Here is a 14,232-nt window from a genome sequence, read left to right as displayed (position 1 = left end):
ATTTCTTCCCATGCGCGCTGGCACGCACACGAATCCTTCTCCATGCGAGAGCAGCTCGAATAAGTGAAGACGGAGGAGTGTGATGAAAGGACAGCCCGCTTCTCGTCCCTCCTTCTCATGTTCCCCAGGAGACAGGTTGACGAATCGATCCATCCCCCACGTCCAACATGACGCGGCAAACCGACGCTGACGATCGACATGCCGGAAAAAACGAATCAACATTTCACCGGCACAAGAGCCCAGCAGTAGAAGATAACCTGCTTTGTGGTTGGAGGTCGACCGAGTCCGAGTCCGAGTCGGTGTCATCTGCCGTTGCCGCTGCAGAGGGTTTAGTCAGCCTCCCCGCGAAACTCGGTATTCGAGTTACACCGTCTGATTGATGGGTCGCGTGGAGTGCGTGTCCAGGAACGGCAGGTCGCTGGGTCGCGTGGGCGCTGGTTGGCTCGGCCGACCGACCGAACCTCCGGATCCGGAGGCCATCCGGCGCCGAACCGAAGTCGGGCGGTAAAATCCGTTAAGAGCTGCTCGCGACACGATGTCAGAAGAAAGGACGTTTTTCAATTCTTGGAAAATGTTTCTTGTCAGAGAAACGAGCTGAGCTCTGGACCTTGGGCTATCGCAGCGATACCTACCAATCTTGCTGTATGGAACACAACCGGAAAAACGGGCCTGGGGAAGACGCAAAACACATTCCGTATTTCTTATATCAATGACTGGAGTTTCAAGATAGACTAAAAGTTCTACTAGGAGGTTCATGGAAAGAGCCCTTGGGTCTTTCAAAAATAAATGCCCGGTTCAAATGCGCCCGTGCGTAGTTCGGACGGGCTCGGGTTAACGAAATCTGCGGAAGGCGCCTTCCACACCAAGCAAGCAGTCGACGTCTTTCATTGCTCACTGCCTCCTTCCGCGGTACCAAAATCCTTGGTTCTTTTAACCAATCAACCTCGTCAAATCCCGCCCGAGAAATTCCGCCATAAATGCCAAATGCAACCGAGAAATCCCAATGCTCCAAGCTCCAATGCCCAAGATCCAAACATAAGCCCCGCCGAGCCCGAGGTATCGTCTTCCACACACTGAAAACATGACCCGAATCACAGGTCAAAAGAAAACCGCAATCGCACTCGCATCCCTAATCAGCGTCGCCGCCATAATCGTCGTTGTTGGCACGCCGGACCATCACCAAAGTCAATAAACTCTCGCAAACAACCGCGACCAACCCCCGTTCCCTCGCTCACACCCCCAACGTCAAAATCGCCGCATGACAATCGACCCCAATGTTCGGCACAACCAGCCCCGTCCTATTCTGCGGCCCGGGCTTCAGGTAGCAGTTCCCGCGCGCTTTACCTGCTTCGGCCGTCACTTTGCTCGTCCACGCGGGGATGAAGCTGACGCCCTCGCAAGTCGCGTTGTCGGCGTTGGCGACGTTGTTGGGCACGCCGATGGCGTTGAGCGTCGGTGGGAGGTATTGGTTGTAGGCGCTGCAGGCGTCCATGCAGGTATCGAAGTCGGCGGTGAAGAGGGAAAGGAGCGCCGGGTTTGGCGCGTCTCTGTTGCAGTAACGGGTGAATTTGACAGCGCCCAGGACTGAGGGGTGTTAGTTCATGAGTGTGTTTAGGGGAGGGTGGGTGACGGGGAAGGGGGGGGACATGCATGAAAACGAAGTGTACAGCTTCCCATCAACGGAATCCGGATTGGAAGAACACCCGTCATCCAACACCGGCACAGAGGTGCCCGTCGGCGAAGACCCATCCGACGCCGCCGTCGCAGACGCAAGCGACGCACTCAGCGACGCCAGACTGGACGACGCGGTACTCGCCCGCTGGGACTCAATCCCCGTGGCCGCCGCCAGCCCGATCACGCCCGCCGAGAGTAGGCCGATGATGCACGATAGGATGAAAACTAGGAGGCTGCACCCTAGGATTGTCTTCCCCCCGCTAGATGACAATCCATTCCGATCCGCCGCCGCTGCTGCTCCGCCCCCTCCTGCTCCTGCGCCTCCGATCCCTACTCCTCTTACCGAACCCACTCCCGGATGCGACGGCGCGCTAAAAGGCGAAGAGGCCGTCCGGCTGCCGTAACTCGATGGGGGAGGCGGTGATTCGACTTTAGCCGCGATGGCTGCTGCAGCGGCTGTCGCTGTTGGAGGATCGTAGTAGTATGCCTGTTGTTGTTGCGGGTGCAGGTGGGTCTGCGACGGGTGCGAGGCAAGGTGTTGGTATTGTTGATGTTGCTGTTGCTGCTGGTAATAGAGCTGCTGTTGTTGCTGGTGATGCTGGCCGTAGTCGTAGCCTTGTGGTGGCGCCTGCTGGGAGACTTCGGGGAAGTCTTGCCGTGCGGCCTCCAGCCCGGTGTCGAACTGTGTGCCGCCAAGCCTGTTAACACTCTGCGCTGCGGGATCCCTAAGGCCGGGAAGCGGCCCGACACGATCTGAATTTGGACGTACCGTCGCGGCCATCGTGCACGGCCTGACTATGGATATGACGCCGTCATGGGCGTTCGAATCAATGCGAGGTGAACGAACGACGAGAAAGATCACCAAGTCCAAACGAGTGAATTAAACGCGACGGGAGGAGAGGAAAAGAGGGCGAAGAAATGCAACTAAGAAAAGGTAGGAAGCGGGCACGTTGGACAGGTTGCGTTGCGGAGGATGCGTTGCGTGGGCAGCGTGGCACAGGTTCGAGATTGAACGGAAACCCCCTGAAAAACCCGGGCCTGGGTGCTCCCCTCCATTTTGGACGGCTCGATCCCACCCGTTGCAACCCTCCCATGCCACGCCGCCTCGGCCGCCCACGAATGGGGGACAAGGGGTGTGCTCACTTTTTTGAGCCTAGTGCTCGCTGGCTTGACGGTTCTAGGCTTGTGCATCGCGAGCACACCAATTACAGTGCCGTCTTGGTCCTCAGCCGCAGCACTGAGTTATCGTGGACACAACAGACAACTGCGTGAGATCTTCGGGACATGGGCAGCAAGCCCGGTAAGGCGCTGGGCTAGGATTCAACAAGGACGAGATCCAATCCGGCTGCGAAGGGCGAGACAGTGCTCGGGCAGCAATTCTAAAACAACACGGAGCGAAAATCCAGGTGAACTCTCATGCTCGCTAAAGGTTGCTTTGTGCAGAGCCGCAACAGATGCATTCGAACGGTTCTACGAACCACCAACTCGCTCTCGTTTGAAGGAAAACGAAAAACCTTAAATCCGCTGTGCGACCCTCCGCCCATCCGATGCCCCGGATTTTCCACCGATGTTCCATGACGTTAGACGGTTCCCCAGCACAACCGTCCCGTTGAGCTCAGTAATCGACTAATCGCTCGACGTCAAAACTACACTATTTGAGGCACAGCAACCGGCTCTGAAATCAAGGACTCCCGGAATCGGAAGATTTTTGGATTACAGGGCTGAGAACACGAGAATGCAATCTAAGTTCTTGAGAACTAAGGGCCTATCATTGCATCCCTTTCTTGAGATTTTATCATGACGATGTCAGCAAAGGCTTATTCCCGGTCAAGCCAACTAATTAACTAACTGTCCATGAACCCTGCGTGGTTTGAGCCCGGCTCAACGGCCGTCTCGTGCCGTCTCACGACGGCACTTTTGTGCTTGAATTGCCGGGTCGTGAGCCGGTTCTGCTAGCCATGAAGAATGTAAAGGACAGGGAGGAAACTGAAAACCAACAACCAGATGGGGGTACAGGAAACCTGGAGGAACCAAGGATGCGCATCATTCACAAACTATAACTACACTATAGTAATCACTCCTGAAACACTCACCAAGGCAAGCGATTCCAGACCGGATGTGGTGGTGCGAAAGGCACGTGGGTAACCCAGAGTTGGATCGAGATCTCGGGTTACAAAAAAGCGGCACACCAAGTGCCTTGATGCCCCACTTTTAGACCAAAAAGGGAACGACACACTGCGATATACAATGTCAAGCTACCAAACTGTGTAAATGTAAGTGCTCAACAACGCTACTAAGATGATAGGCATATTACAGCTCTAGGAAGATATTCCAGTCATAATCTCTAACGTCCGCTGAAGCCCATTGAATGTTGCCGGATTGGATTCATGGGCTTGTTTTGGTGTGCCGCTTTTGGCCAACCTGAGGCAGGTAGCCGTGAGGAGTATGCTATGAGGCCAACAGTTATGAGGCCTACAGTCCCGTATTATCAAACAAGTGATACCATTCAAGCCTCCTGCCGTCCGAGCAAGATGTTTTATAACGAGCCATACAACTCGTGAGAAACACCTCTTTTTTCCTTCCTTCTCAACTCTATTAGTTTGCCATAACGTACGGCATCCATCACAATATCCTTATACTTCTAACTCAGCAGCTCATCTAACACATTCAACTATGGCGTCAGCAACTATCGCCACCGTCTCACGCTCTAGCCTTAACAACCCCACCGATGAGCCGGCAAAGATCACCAGCTTCAAACACATAGCTTCATACTCCTGGCACAATGAAACTGCTCCCACCATCTCGGTTCCCGGTAAGACTAACTCAACCCCTTCTTACCTTACTTACCCTCCAGCCCAACCCCTCCAAGTACGAAGTACCCCCTTTCCTCTCCTAACCGCCCCCCAAGGCTCTCCGCCCCTCTGGTCCCCTCCGACGACAACATTCAGCCGCGTAGACCCCGACTCCGGCACAGTCTACATCGACCAAAACGCTGCTCGCAGCCCTTCCTCCCCGCTCGAACCACTCTTCCGCGCTGCTCTGGCTGAGAACCCGGATTTCTCGCTGCGCAACATCGATCTTGTCACTGACAGGGGTAACCTCCGGAAGCTGTTGCGCTTTGTGCAGGCTTCGTCGAATGAGGTGTTCCGGATTTTCGTTGAGGTTGTTGGGGGAGATGGGGATATGGATGGGGATAGTAATGCCACGGCGCTGTTTACGCGTCGTGAGACCCAGACGGTGGAGACGATTAGGGGGTTTCGAGGGTATGGGAGGAATTTTGAGAAGGTTTATACGAAGCAGCCGGCGGGTCAGTCTGGGCACCACAGGATTGTAGGGTACAACTTCGGGGGGATGAGGTGTGTTGTGCGGTATGAGACGGATGCGTATGTCGGGTCTGACGCGGGCCTTGATACGTTGGTGGATGACCTGGGGGCATTGTCGCTCTCGGAAACGGAAAGGAGGTCGTCAGGGCTTACTGTTGTCCGGTCGTCTACTACTGGAAAACAACCGGAAATACCGGCTTCGTCGATACTGGAGATCAAGACACGCGCGGCGAGCCGCGTGCTGGATATGGCGGAGGTGTTACCGCAGCTGTGGGCTTCGCAGACGCCGAAGCTGGCGGTGGGATACTACTCCTCTGACGGAGCCTTCAAGAATGTGGAGGTGCGGGACATGACTTCTGAGATTTCCTTCTGGGAGGCAGCAAGCCGGGAAGACCTGAAGAGGCTTGTGGGTTTGCTGGGCGATATTATTCGTGCCGTGCGGGGGCTGAGCGGTTGTCGAGCCGTGGTAGAGTATACCGGGGGCTCGGATCTACGGGTTGTTGCGGCTGGCGAGGGACAGAAACCGGCGTTGCCCGACGACTTGTACGCGAAGTGGAAGGTCAGTCCAACGGCGGGAGCGCTGGAGACTACTACCACTCGTGACGTTGAGAAGAGGGCTAAGGAGAGTGAGGAAACCAGCCCCCGGCTCATCCCCGTCGGCACCCCTCTTGCTTCCGACATGGAATACGCCATTCGCAAAGGCCCCCGCCAGTTCTTCTGCCGTCTTCCTGGTACGCTCTTCCATTACCATCATCTCTGCCTGTGTCTTAGGTCTCTCTCTCCAGAGGCAGTCTCCAAAGTCCTTGGCCGCATCAATTTCACATACAAGGATATCATGGCCGACTTCAGGCGCGGCAAAAGCGACTACGACGACGACGAGAGACGACACATACCCGGTGCCAAGACGGTGGCGCGCGACGCAGCATTCCGGCTTGTCTACATGTTCCTCTCCGACGATGCCCGAGCCCAGGACCGGAACGCAGCCTACAATGCCGCCTTTTTCGTGGTGTCGCATAGGGAGATCTTTGGGGCCAGAACTCGGGGGATAGTTCGAGAAGTATACGAGGACAAGTTTTCTGTTACGGACAAACAGCGGGCCGTGCTGGACAAATGGAGCAAGGCTGAGATTTCCGACGACATTGACAAAGGGGAATCTGAAACTACAGAGCCTGAAGAGCGTGGATACCTTTATGACAGCGACGATTCGGACTTTTGGTAGTGTAACGTACATGGCACACATAGGAATATCAGGACCTTATTTGTCTGCTGTCGTTAACTTGAGCCTCGGCCGTGCCACACTTACTAATTTTCTCACAGGTAGGAGGGCATCGAACCGCACACGGGCATCCCGTTGCGAGGAGGGCATCGAACGGCCATCGAACCTTAGAGGCTAGATACTATACCAATTGGTGTTCTATCGCTTCCAAACTCGAGCTGGAGGATCTCATTGGTGGCCCGGTGGCCCTCTCTAATTTGATTGGGTTTGAAGTGGTGGTTGTGAAGTTGTTCTAGGGTAGGCCATCGAGAGGAGAGGGGATTGAACAGCCATCCAACCCTAGTGGTTAGATACTCTACCAATCGGTACAATATCGCTTTTAAAATACAGATGGAGGACCTCCTTGGTAGTCCGATGGTTCTCATTAAATTTTATGAAGTTTAAAGTAGTGGTTATAAAGTTGTTATAGGGTAAGGCATCGAGAGGAGAGACTCCGTGACAGACAGGACTGTAGGTCTTGGCGCCGAACGATCACAGACCGAGGTTTCGGGATCGGACCACATTGTTGGGACGTCACGTCCAATTACACAATACCGTGTACGTAACAGTAATCCCCGTTATCAGATGAACTGGATGTTAGACCCTGCCAAGGCTACATTCTCCTTGCTGCCGAATTCTTTTTACACTACGAAGTACTGTAGACATAGATCAAGGTGAGAGCCTGTTAGTCTCAATATATGCCATTTCTTTCTCTTCACTGGGTGTGCCTGGTAAGCTTGGGAGGCTCTGAAAGTCCGCTTAGCGAAGCTTTCCTAGATCAAGCTTTGCCGAGCCCGAACCCACACCAGTGACAAGAAAAAAACTAAGACACATGGTGACACGATGCTGGACGATCGGCGCTGAACTTGCACTGAACACCCCTGTCCAGCTGCGCTTCCTGTTTGAGCCGAGACCAGGGGAATACGACCCCCAATTTAAACCTTAAAAAATTATAGGTCCATTTGGCTGCCTCACCTCGTCAGACCTTTGCTTGTCATTCATGCTGGACGAGAATGGCAACAACGGCTAGTACACAAGGCCCAGTCGAGTCACATAGAAACATAACCAACTGTGTTTTGGGATTCGGCACGCTAGAGGCACGTTTCCTTTAATGGGAGATATTCTGTTCTTGTGAGTGGCGTCGCGCTGTCTGCGCAGCTCGGCGGCTCTGAAAATGGAAATTTGGGGGCGTCTGAAACAGAGCCAAGCAACGTGTGCCAGGTGGCTCGCGAACATCCAAGGGATTGCCCACCGGCATTCGCTGGGAACTTCCCTCCAGAGGGCTCTTGGCGGTTGGTGCTTATGTGCCTGTGTGCTTGCCTATTTTACTTGATTTCCTCCCGTGTCGATCGCGGGTTGGATTCTGCTTTCACTTCGTTCCAGGTTCCTTCCGAAGCTGCGAGTGATCCACGACCGCGGCTGATTTCTGGCGTACCCCGGACTTCCAACCCCTGGACTGGGCAGTGCTGACTAGGTGGGCGGCTAACGTTACTTTCGACGCGGCATTCCCGTCATTAAGTTTCACGTTTACTTTGACCTCCCTTCTTTTTATTCTCTTTTTGTCTTATTTTCGACTCGGGGTTGGTTTCTCTCTTTACAAGGTATCAGACGAGATCGGGGTATCACTAGACCATCTCGGCCTGACCTCGCGCTCCTTCCTTCTCCCAATCGAGACCAATTGATCAACATATTACACCCAGTCCCCTCCACGAGTTGAACCTGACCTCGAACTCGAACTCCAACAACACCAACACCACCCAATTCGCCCCCAATGGCGTCCAATCCGCCTACACCAGCGCTCCCACCATCACCAGCCGCGATCCAAGGCGCCTCGGCCCCCCCAACAACAGAAAAAGATGCCCATCATAACAACCAAAATGGCTTGCTCACACCTCTTCCGCTCCACAACAACAACCCCGAAGCCGGCAACGAGGCCGACCTGACCCGCGAACTTACCCCCGTCGAGAAGATCAAACGCACCCTCGGTGTGCGTCCCAGCGGCGAGTCCGGTCGCCGTGGCATCCACCCGGTGCGCTTCCTCAAGAATGTGTTCCGGTCCGCCAGTTGGGCTTCGCGCGTCGTCAATGTGCTGTGGCCGGTCGTACCCGCTGCCATTGCGGTGCGCTATGCCCTGGAGGACCACCGATTGGTGATTTTTATTCTGGCCTACCTAGCGATGGTACCATGCGCGAATTTGATCGGCTATGCGGGCCAGGAGCTGGGCAGGAAGTTTCCCCATGTGATAGGGATTATTACGGAGACGACGTGAGTACCTTGCCTTGCACCTGCGTTTTCAAGACATCTGTGCTGTACCGAGACCCGAATATGTGTTGACAGTGGTTGGCATGCTGTAGTCTAGGAGGTGTGGTCGAGATCATCATGTTCATCGTACTTATCAGTCGGGCGACGAACCTAGACCCGAACGCGCCTCCCGATCCCCATAGAATCGATTACTTCCAGGTTATTAAGGCTGCTATTCTCGGTTCCGTGCTGGCGACTATGCTGCTGTGTCTTGGAATGTGCTTCGTTGCGGCTGGCTTCAAGCGCGAGGAGACGCACTTTAGTGAGACCGTGAGCGAGGCTGGTAGCGGGTTGCTCTTGACAGCGTGAGTCTCAGTGCGTCCAACGATCATCTCCAGTAATATACTAATAATTCGCAGCGGCTTTGGCCTCGCCATTCCGACTGTCTTCGAGCACTCTCTGGGCAGCGCCGCCATTACCGAGATTGCCCTCCATGACAAGACCATTAGCGTCTCGCGCAGCACGGCGATTCTGCTCCTGGTAGCCTACTGCATCTACCTCTTCTTCCAAGCGCGCACCCACCACGGAATCTACGACGCCATTTTCGAGGCCGACGAAGAGCGCGACGCTGACAAGCATCTCGAACGTATGCACCATCGCCTGACTTTCACGGAGTGCGTGCTTGCCTTGGCCGTCGCCATCGCTCTCGTCACAATCCTCGCCATCGCCCTAGTTGACCAGATCCCTTATCTCGTCCACGAGCGTGGCGTGTCAGATGCTTTTGTTGGTCTTATCCTTGTACCGCTTGTCGAAAAGGCCGCCGAGCATTTGACCGCCGTTGATGAGGCATACGACAACCAGATGAACTTTGCCCTCTCCCACGTGCTCGGCGCCACCTTGCAAACTGCCCTGTTCAACGCGCCGCTCGTGGTTATCGTCGGTTGGGGGCTCGGCAAGGATATGGGCCTCAACTTTGAGGTCTTTGATATCGTCGTCCTGCTGCTGGCCATCATTACCGTGGGCAACTTTTTGCGCGATCAAAAGTCCAACTATCTCGAAGGCTCCCTGTGCGTGCTGGTGTACGTAGGTATTGCTGTTGCTGCGCTGTACTATCCGAACCCAGAACTGCTGGAGGGCGGTGGCGGTGGCGAGGCAGCCGGTGGTGAGGCAGCCGGTGGTGCTCATCACTGAAAGGACACTTGAAACAAGGGAGAAATGTCTGTCCGGAATAGTGCCGGATGTTGTGGCTTTATTTTCAGGGGGTCATGCGAGGAAAGGCTCGAAATTAAATTTCCGGCGTAAACTACTTGACAGTTAGCAAGGGGAGCGAAGCAAAAAACGGATTTGCTCCTGCCCATGGGCATAGCCATAAGCAGGGGCCTCATTTCGCATAATACAGCCATTTGATTCTTTTTTCATTTTTCATCATGTGAAATCCGCTAGACTCAAGGCAAACGTGACAGCTTTCGTGCGGACACTACTGTGCTGACGCCCTCCGTTCAATCCAACGCCGGATAATGAGCTTTCACAGCTACACTAATAACATAAAAATACAAACTAACGTCAAAATCCCAACAACTCCACCTTTACATACCCGGAAGCCTGCCTTTGCCTTCCTGTTACCATCCTACCACGATGTATCCCTTGTCTCACCCCAGCGGCGCTGGGAAGCCCCCCTTTAGCTGATGAAGCACAAGCACCCTAGCCCGAGGTAAAAGACAAAGAGCGGGTAGACTGCCAAACCAACCCGATTCTTGACAACACCGCTACCGCCAAGGATGCTGACACCCGCAGCTAACGACCAGGCGACAAGTACGAGGTAGACAGGGATGCGCGCGATCCAGTGAAGATGAAGCGCTGACAGTAGCGCGGCAATGACCAGCGGGAAGAGCGTATAGCCGATGACGCAGATACTTTGGGCGAAGGAGCTGTTACGGGGTTGAATATGTCAGTAAGCAGTTAACAGGGGAGGTGAAGGCCATGTTGGGAAAGCTGGATGATGGGGAAAAACAAAAGGGGAAAAAAACACCCACATATTCCCCCCCAACAACTTGATTTGCACCGTCACAACCGCCATGCCCACCCACACCATAGCAAACACCCCACTAAACACCACCTCACGCTGCTGCTCCCGACTCTGCAAACACAACAGCGTACTCAACAACAAGCAAAACACCAACGGCCCCCACAAATCCCAATCCCTCAACCCCCCTCCCACCCCTCCATACTCCCCCCCCGCTCCACTCCCCGTTCCCAGCAAACTCTCCGCATCCATCACCCGTCCCGCAAACCCAGCCAACTCCTCCCGCGCACTCGCAAACCCCCCACTCCGCAGCGACGCATACGCGCCCCGCAGGGATCCCGAACCGCCCCCTTCCTCACCTCCACCCCCCACTCCCCAGGCGTAAAACAAATGCCGCGGGTAAAGCACCTCTCGCAGTTTGTGCCAGACGGCCAGCAGATCGCGGCGCAGGGTTGCCCACACGGACTCGTCGATTGTTGAGCCGATGCGGCGGTCTTCGCCGGGGATGCGGGAGGTCCAGGCGCTGGCGCTGCTGCTGAGGGGGCGGGAGGGGGCGGAGCCGATGCTGCCGGAGAGAGGGGCGCGGGAGGAGGAGGAGGGGGTGGCGCGTTGTTGGGAGGAGCCGGTGGTGGAGAGGGGGTCGTCGAAGGTGTTGAGGTCGGCTGTGGAGAGGGGGGTGGTTAGATTTCTTCAAGATAAAATTTGGGTTGGGGGTTGAGGGGGAATGGGAGTGGGGGGCATACCATCATCGGGATCGATCAGGTCGTCGTCATCTTCGACGTCGTCGGCGGGGACGTTTTGGTAGTCGCGGCGGTTTGCAGACATCTTGTGTGTGTGCGCAGTATTCCAGGTGGCGTCTGCCGTCGCTTTTTATCCTTTGTGTGTTCTTCGAACCAACAATTGAAACTGTAAACCACAATGGTTGTGGCGCTGAGCGCTTAGTGTTGTCGAATTCCGTCCGTTTCGCAGATGTTGGTGGTGGGATCGCCAAAGGTCCACGTTAGCCTCAACTCCAATGCTGTGTCGTTGCGCAATGCGCTTCTCGAACAAATTGGCTGACGTTGCAGGGGAGCAAATGAGGCTTGGCGTTGGCCCAAGCTCCTTTGGATTCATGCATGGTAATATTCAGCGTAACGTACCGCCGAAAAGTGGAATGTCTGTAATCGTGTGCAGTATTTCGACAACCTCCTCCTCAAGCAACATCAATTTCTATCAGAAATTATGCTAGTTTGCTTCCCCTATGAAACCGGTGTTTATCATGTCAAATATGGGAGTGACTCTGTCAAGAATTCTGACATTTTCAAACAAGACATTAGGCCCGGCTTGCACTGCTCTGGTCCCGGTTCCCCTCATCTTTGCATCTCCCGTTGACTAAAACTGACGTGTCATTGGCTTTAGATTTCGTTGTTAGGTGTCGATTGTAATGATTTTTACGAATTACCGGCAAAGGTAATTCAAGTCTGTTGTAGGTTTACTCATCACCAAACTACAAACCTCATATAAACCGCTTGTCTGCCGCAGGGTGACACTTTTAGACATGGCACTCAAAATTGGACAAGAAAGAGAGGCCAGAAGGATCAATTCTTCTCAGCTTATCCATCCAACAGCCCAACAGCCCAGTGCACTACTCGATCTACTCCATGACCGTTGATAGCACTGACGGGAATGGCAGCACAATCGCGGGTCCAGGCGCCTTCCGTGCCGCTGGGGTGTGGCTCCTCGCCCCGGCTGATCGCAGCAAGGTAGTCCCTCAGTTCCCTAAAGTTCTCTTGTGTATCCGGTAGGTCGCCCTTGGTGGCCACTACAAACCACGGCTTGCCCGCGATATGCAACCCGCCTTGCCCCACTCCCGCCGGTGCATCCAAATCGGTCGACATGGTGCTTGGCCAAAATGCGCTGTCCTCGGCGTCGGTTCCGGCACTGGCACTCCAGTCAATCGCAGCCTGGCGCTTCCGCTCACGCTCCTCCTCCTCCCGCATATGGGCATACAAGCCGACCTCGTTCCACAGCGACTTGAGGGCAGCCACAGCATTGCCCGCGCTAAGGTCCAAAACAAAAGCGAGCACACCGGCGCGCTCGACGTGCCGGAGAAAGGCAACGCCGAGGCCTTTATCGAGGTGCGCTCCCTCGATAAGACCGGGGATGTCGGCGATGGTGAACCGCGTGCGGCGCTCGACCTCCGGCTGGGTGTCGGAGGGCCGGCCAAACGGGTCGCTCCGGCCGTATGAGGAATGTGCAACTTTGCGGTAGCTCGTGAGCATTGGACGGCCCTTGTTGTTGTCGAGCACGACGGTGCCAATGTTGGGCTGCAGGGTGGTGAAGGCCCAGTCACCAACGCGAGTGCGGCTGTTGCTAATAGAGCGGAGAAGTGTGCTTTTCCCTGCATTAGGCAGGCCGACTAAGCCAACGTCAGCGAGCAGTTTAAGCTCCAGCTCGATCTCTAATGTCAGGGCTGCTTCTCCTCGGGTTGCAAACAGAGGCTTCGGAGTATTTTTGGAGGCGAAATGGGGGTTTCCTAGCCCGCCTAGTCCGCCCACTGCAAGTAATATTGGTTGTGGAGTAGGGCGTGATAGATCCAAGAGGATGGGTGCTGCAGGTTGTCTAAATAGGCGGTCGCGGCTCGGTAGCGGTGGAAGATCCATCCGTTTCCTGTCCGAGGACGACATGCCGTTATAAAGCACCCATTTGTGAAGGTTAGGGTCCCCTACTGGTTCTCCTTCCTCATCCACCTCCGCCTCTACCGGTTGTGATTCCCTCGACCGTCTCTTCCGCTCCCTTCTCGACAAGAAGCGAGATTCAGCTTCTGGGTCGTCCCGGCTGATCTCCCTTACGACCGTTCCCACGGGAACGGGAATAACGACGTCCTCGCCTCGCTGGCCGCTCCTGGCACTGCCCATACCGCTTTTGCCCCTCCCTGCTCGTACAAATTTTTTCCGCGCCAACTTGTGTAGTGATGTCTCGCCGTGGACCGCTTGGATGTAAATATTGCCACCGTGCCCACCATCGCCGCCGTTGGGAGGTCCATCCGGCACGAAGGCCTCGCGTAGAAACGAGATGCATCCGTGGCCGCCCGGGCCAGGGTACAAGCTCAACTTCGCCTTGTCGGAGAAATTGGTCATGGAGTAATCGTCGGGGTCGGGGTTTAATCGGGACCGCAAGTCGTCCGAAGGTGCCGATGGCTCGGGGCTCGTTGTGCTGGTGTTCATGTTGCGTCGCGTGCCCTTGACACCGGCCGCCAGGGCCGGGCGGGAGATCCCATTGAGAGGGAAAAGCGACGGGTAAAGGAATGGAAGAAACACCCGAGGGCTTCGCGGGCACCGGCCGGCCATGCTCGGCGATGGTTGCGCTGTTGGTGGTTAGGCCTCACTCGGAAACGTTGATCCAAGGGTGGTGATCCCAAGGAAATTTTAGCAGGGGTCGTCGGTGCGATAAGATAAGAGATATTGAATAATTAGCTAAGCCATCCGTCCCGGGGCCGAGCCGCCGGAACAAAATCGGGAAGCAGCGCCGCAGACCATCCCATTTCGTTTTTGTGGCAGTTTCCAGCCCAATTCCCAATTCTACCTTTTCTTCTAGACCTCAAAATCCCCCAAACGACTCCCTGGCAAGACGAAGACATCATCCTCCCCTTATCTGGTTCTCCATTGCCCGAGATCTCCCCGCAAAGTTCATCAAACCCCCATCTCTTTCCCCGCCTCTTGCTCCTCAAGCAAGGG

General features: G+C 55.1%; 5 protein-coding genes across 5 annotated transcripts; 2 read left to right on the top strand and 3 right to left on the bottom strand.

Moving 5' to 3' along the window:
* Positions 1 to 1,231: 1,231 nt before the first annotated feature.
* C8A04DRAFT_35405 (uncharacterized protein) lies at positions 1,232 to 2,455 on the bottom strand (the record flags this gene model as incomplete). The annotated part of the gene is made up of 3 exons (XM_062783159.1): positions 1,232 to 1,584; positions 1,702 to 2,356; positions 2,444 to 2,455. The coding sequence occupies 3 exons, from the start codon at positions 2,453 to 2,455 to the stop codon at positions 1,232 to 1,234; spliced, it is 1,020 nt and encodes a 339-aa protein (XP_062639205.1).
* A 1,892-nt stretch (positions 2,456 to 4,347) lies between these two features.
* C8A04DRAFT_35404 (uncharacterized protein) lies at positions 4,348 to 6,216 on the top strand (the record flags this gene model as incomplete). The annotated part of the gene is made up of 2 exons (XM_062783158.1): positions 4,348 to 4,486; positions 4,529 to 6,216. 2 exons carry the CDS (start codon positions 4,348 to 4,350, stop codon positions 6,214 to 6,216), a joined length of 1,827 nt encoding a protein of 608 aa, XP_062639204.1.
* A 1,807-nt stretch (positions 6,217 to 8,023) lies between these two features.
* On the top strand, positions 8,024 to 9,684 carry C8A04DRAFT_35403 (uncharacterized protein; the record flags this gene model as incomplete). Its single annotated transcript, XM_062783157.1, has 3 exons — positions 8,024 to 8,517; positions 8,607 to 8,858; positions 8,913 to 9,684. 3 exons carry the CDS (start codon positions 8,024 to 8,026, stop codon positions 9,682 to 9,684), a joined length of 1,518 nt encoding a protein of 505 aa, XP_062639203.1.
* Positions 9,685 to 10,171: 487 nt separating this feature from the next.
* C8A04DRAFT_26310 (uncharacterized protein) lies at positions 10,172 to 11,341 on the bottom strand (the record flags this gene model as incomplete). The annotated part of the gene is made up of 3 exons (XM_062779887.1): positions 10,172 to 10,421; positions 10,527 to 11,178; positions 11,260 to 11,341. The coding sequence occupies 3 exons, from the start codon at positions 11,339 to 11,341 to the stop codon at positions 10,172 to 10,174; spliced, it is 984 nt and encodes a 327-aa protein (XP_062639202.1).
* A 767-nt stretch (positions 11,342 to 12,108) lies between these two features.
* On the bottom strand, positions 12,109 to 13,845 carry C8A04DRAFT_10326 (uncharacterized protein; the record flags this gene model as incomplete). Its single annotated transcript, XM_062776538.1, has 1 exon — positions 12,109 to 13,845. One exon carries the CDS (start codon positions 13,843 to 13,845, stop codon positions 12,109 to 12,111), a length of 1,737 nt encoding a protein of 578 aa, XP_062639201.1.
* Positions 13,846 to 14,232: the final 387 nt, after the last annotated feature.

Source organism: Dichotomopilus funicola (genome assembly GCF_033296635.1).
Source record: "Dichotomopilus funicola strain CBS 141.50 unplaced genomic scaffold C8A04scaffold_12, whole genome shotgun sequence".
In the NCBI taxonomy this organism is placed as follows: domain Eukaryota; kingdom Fungi; phylum Ascomycota; class Sordariomycetes; order Sordariales; family Chaetomiaceae; genus Dichotomopilus; species Dichotomopilus funicola.
The sequence above is the reverse complement of the archived record's forward strand: the minus strand, read 5'-3'. Positions and strand labels throughout refer to the sequence as shown.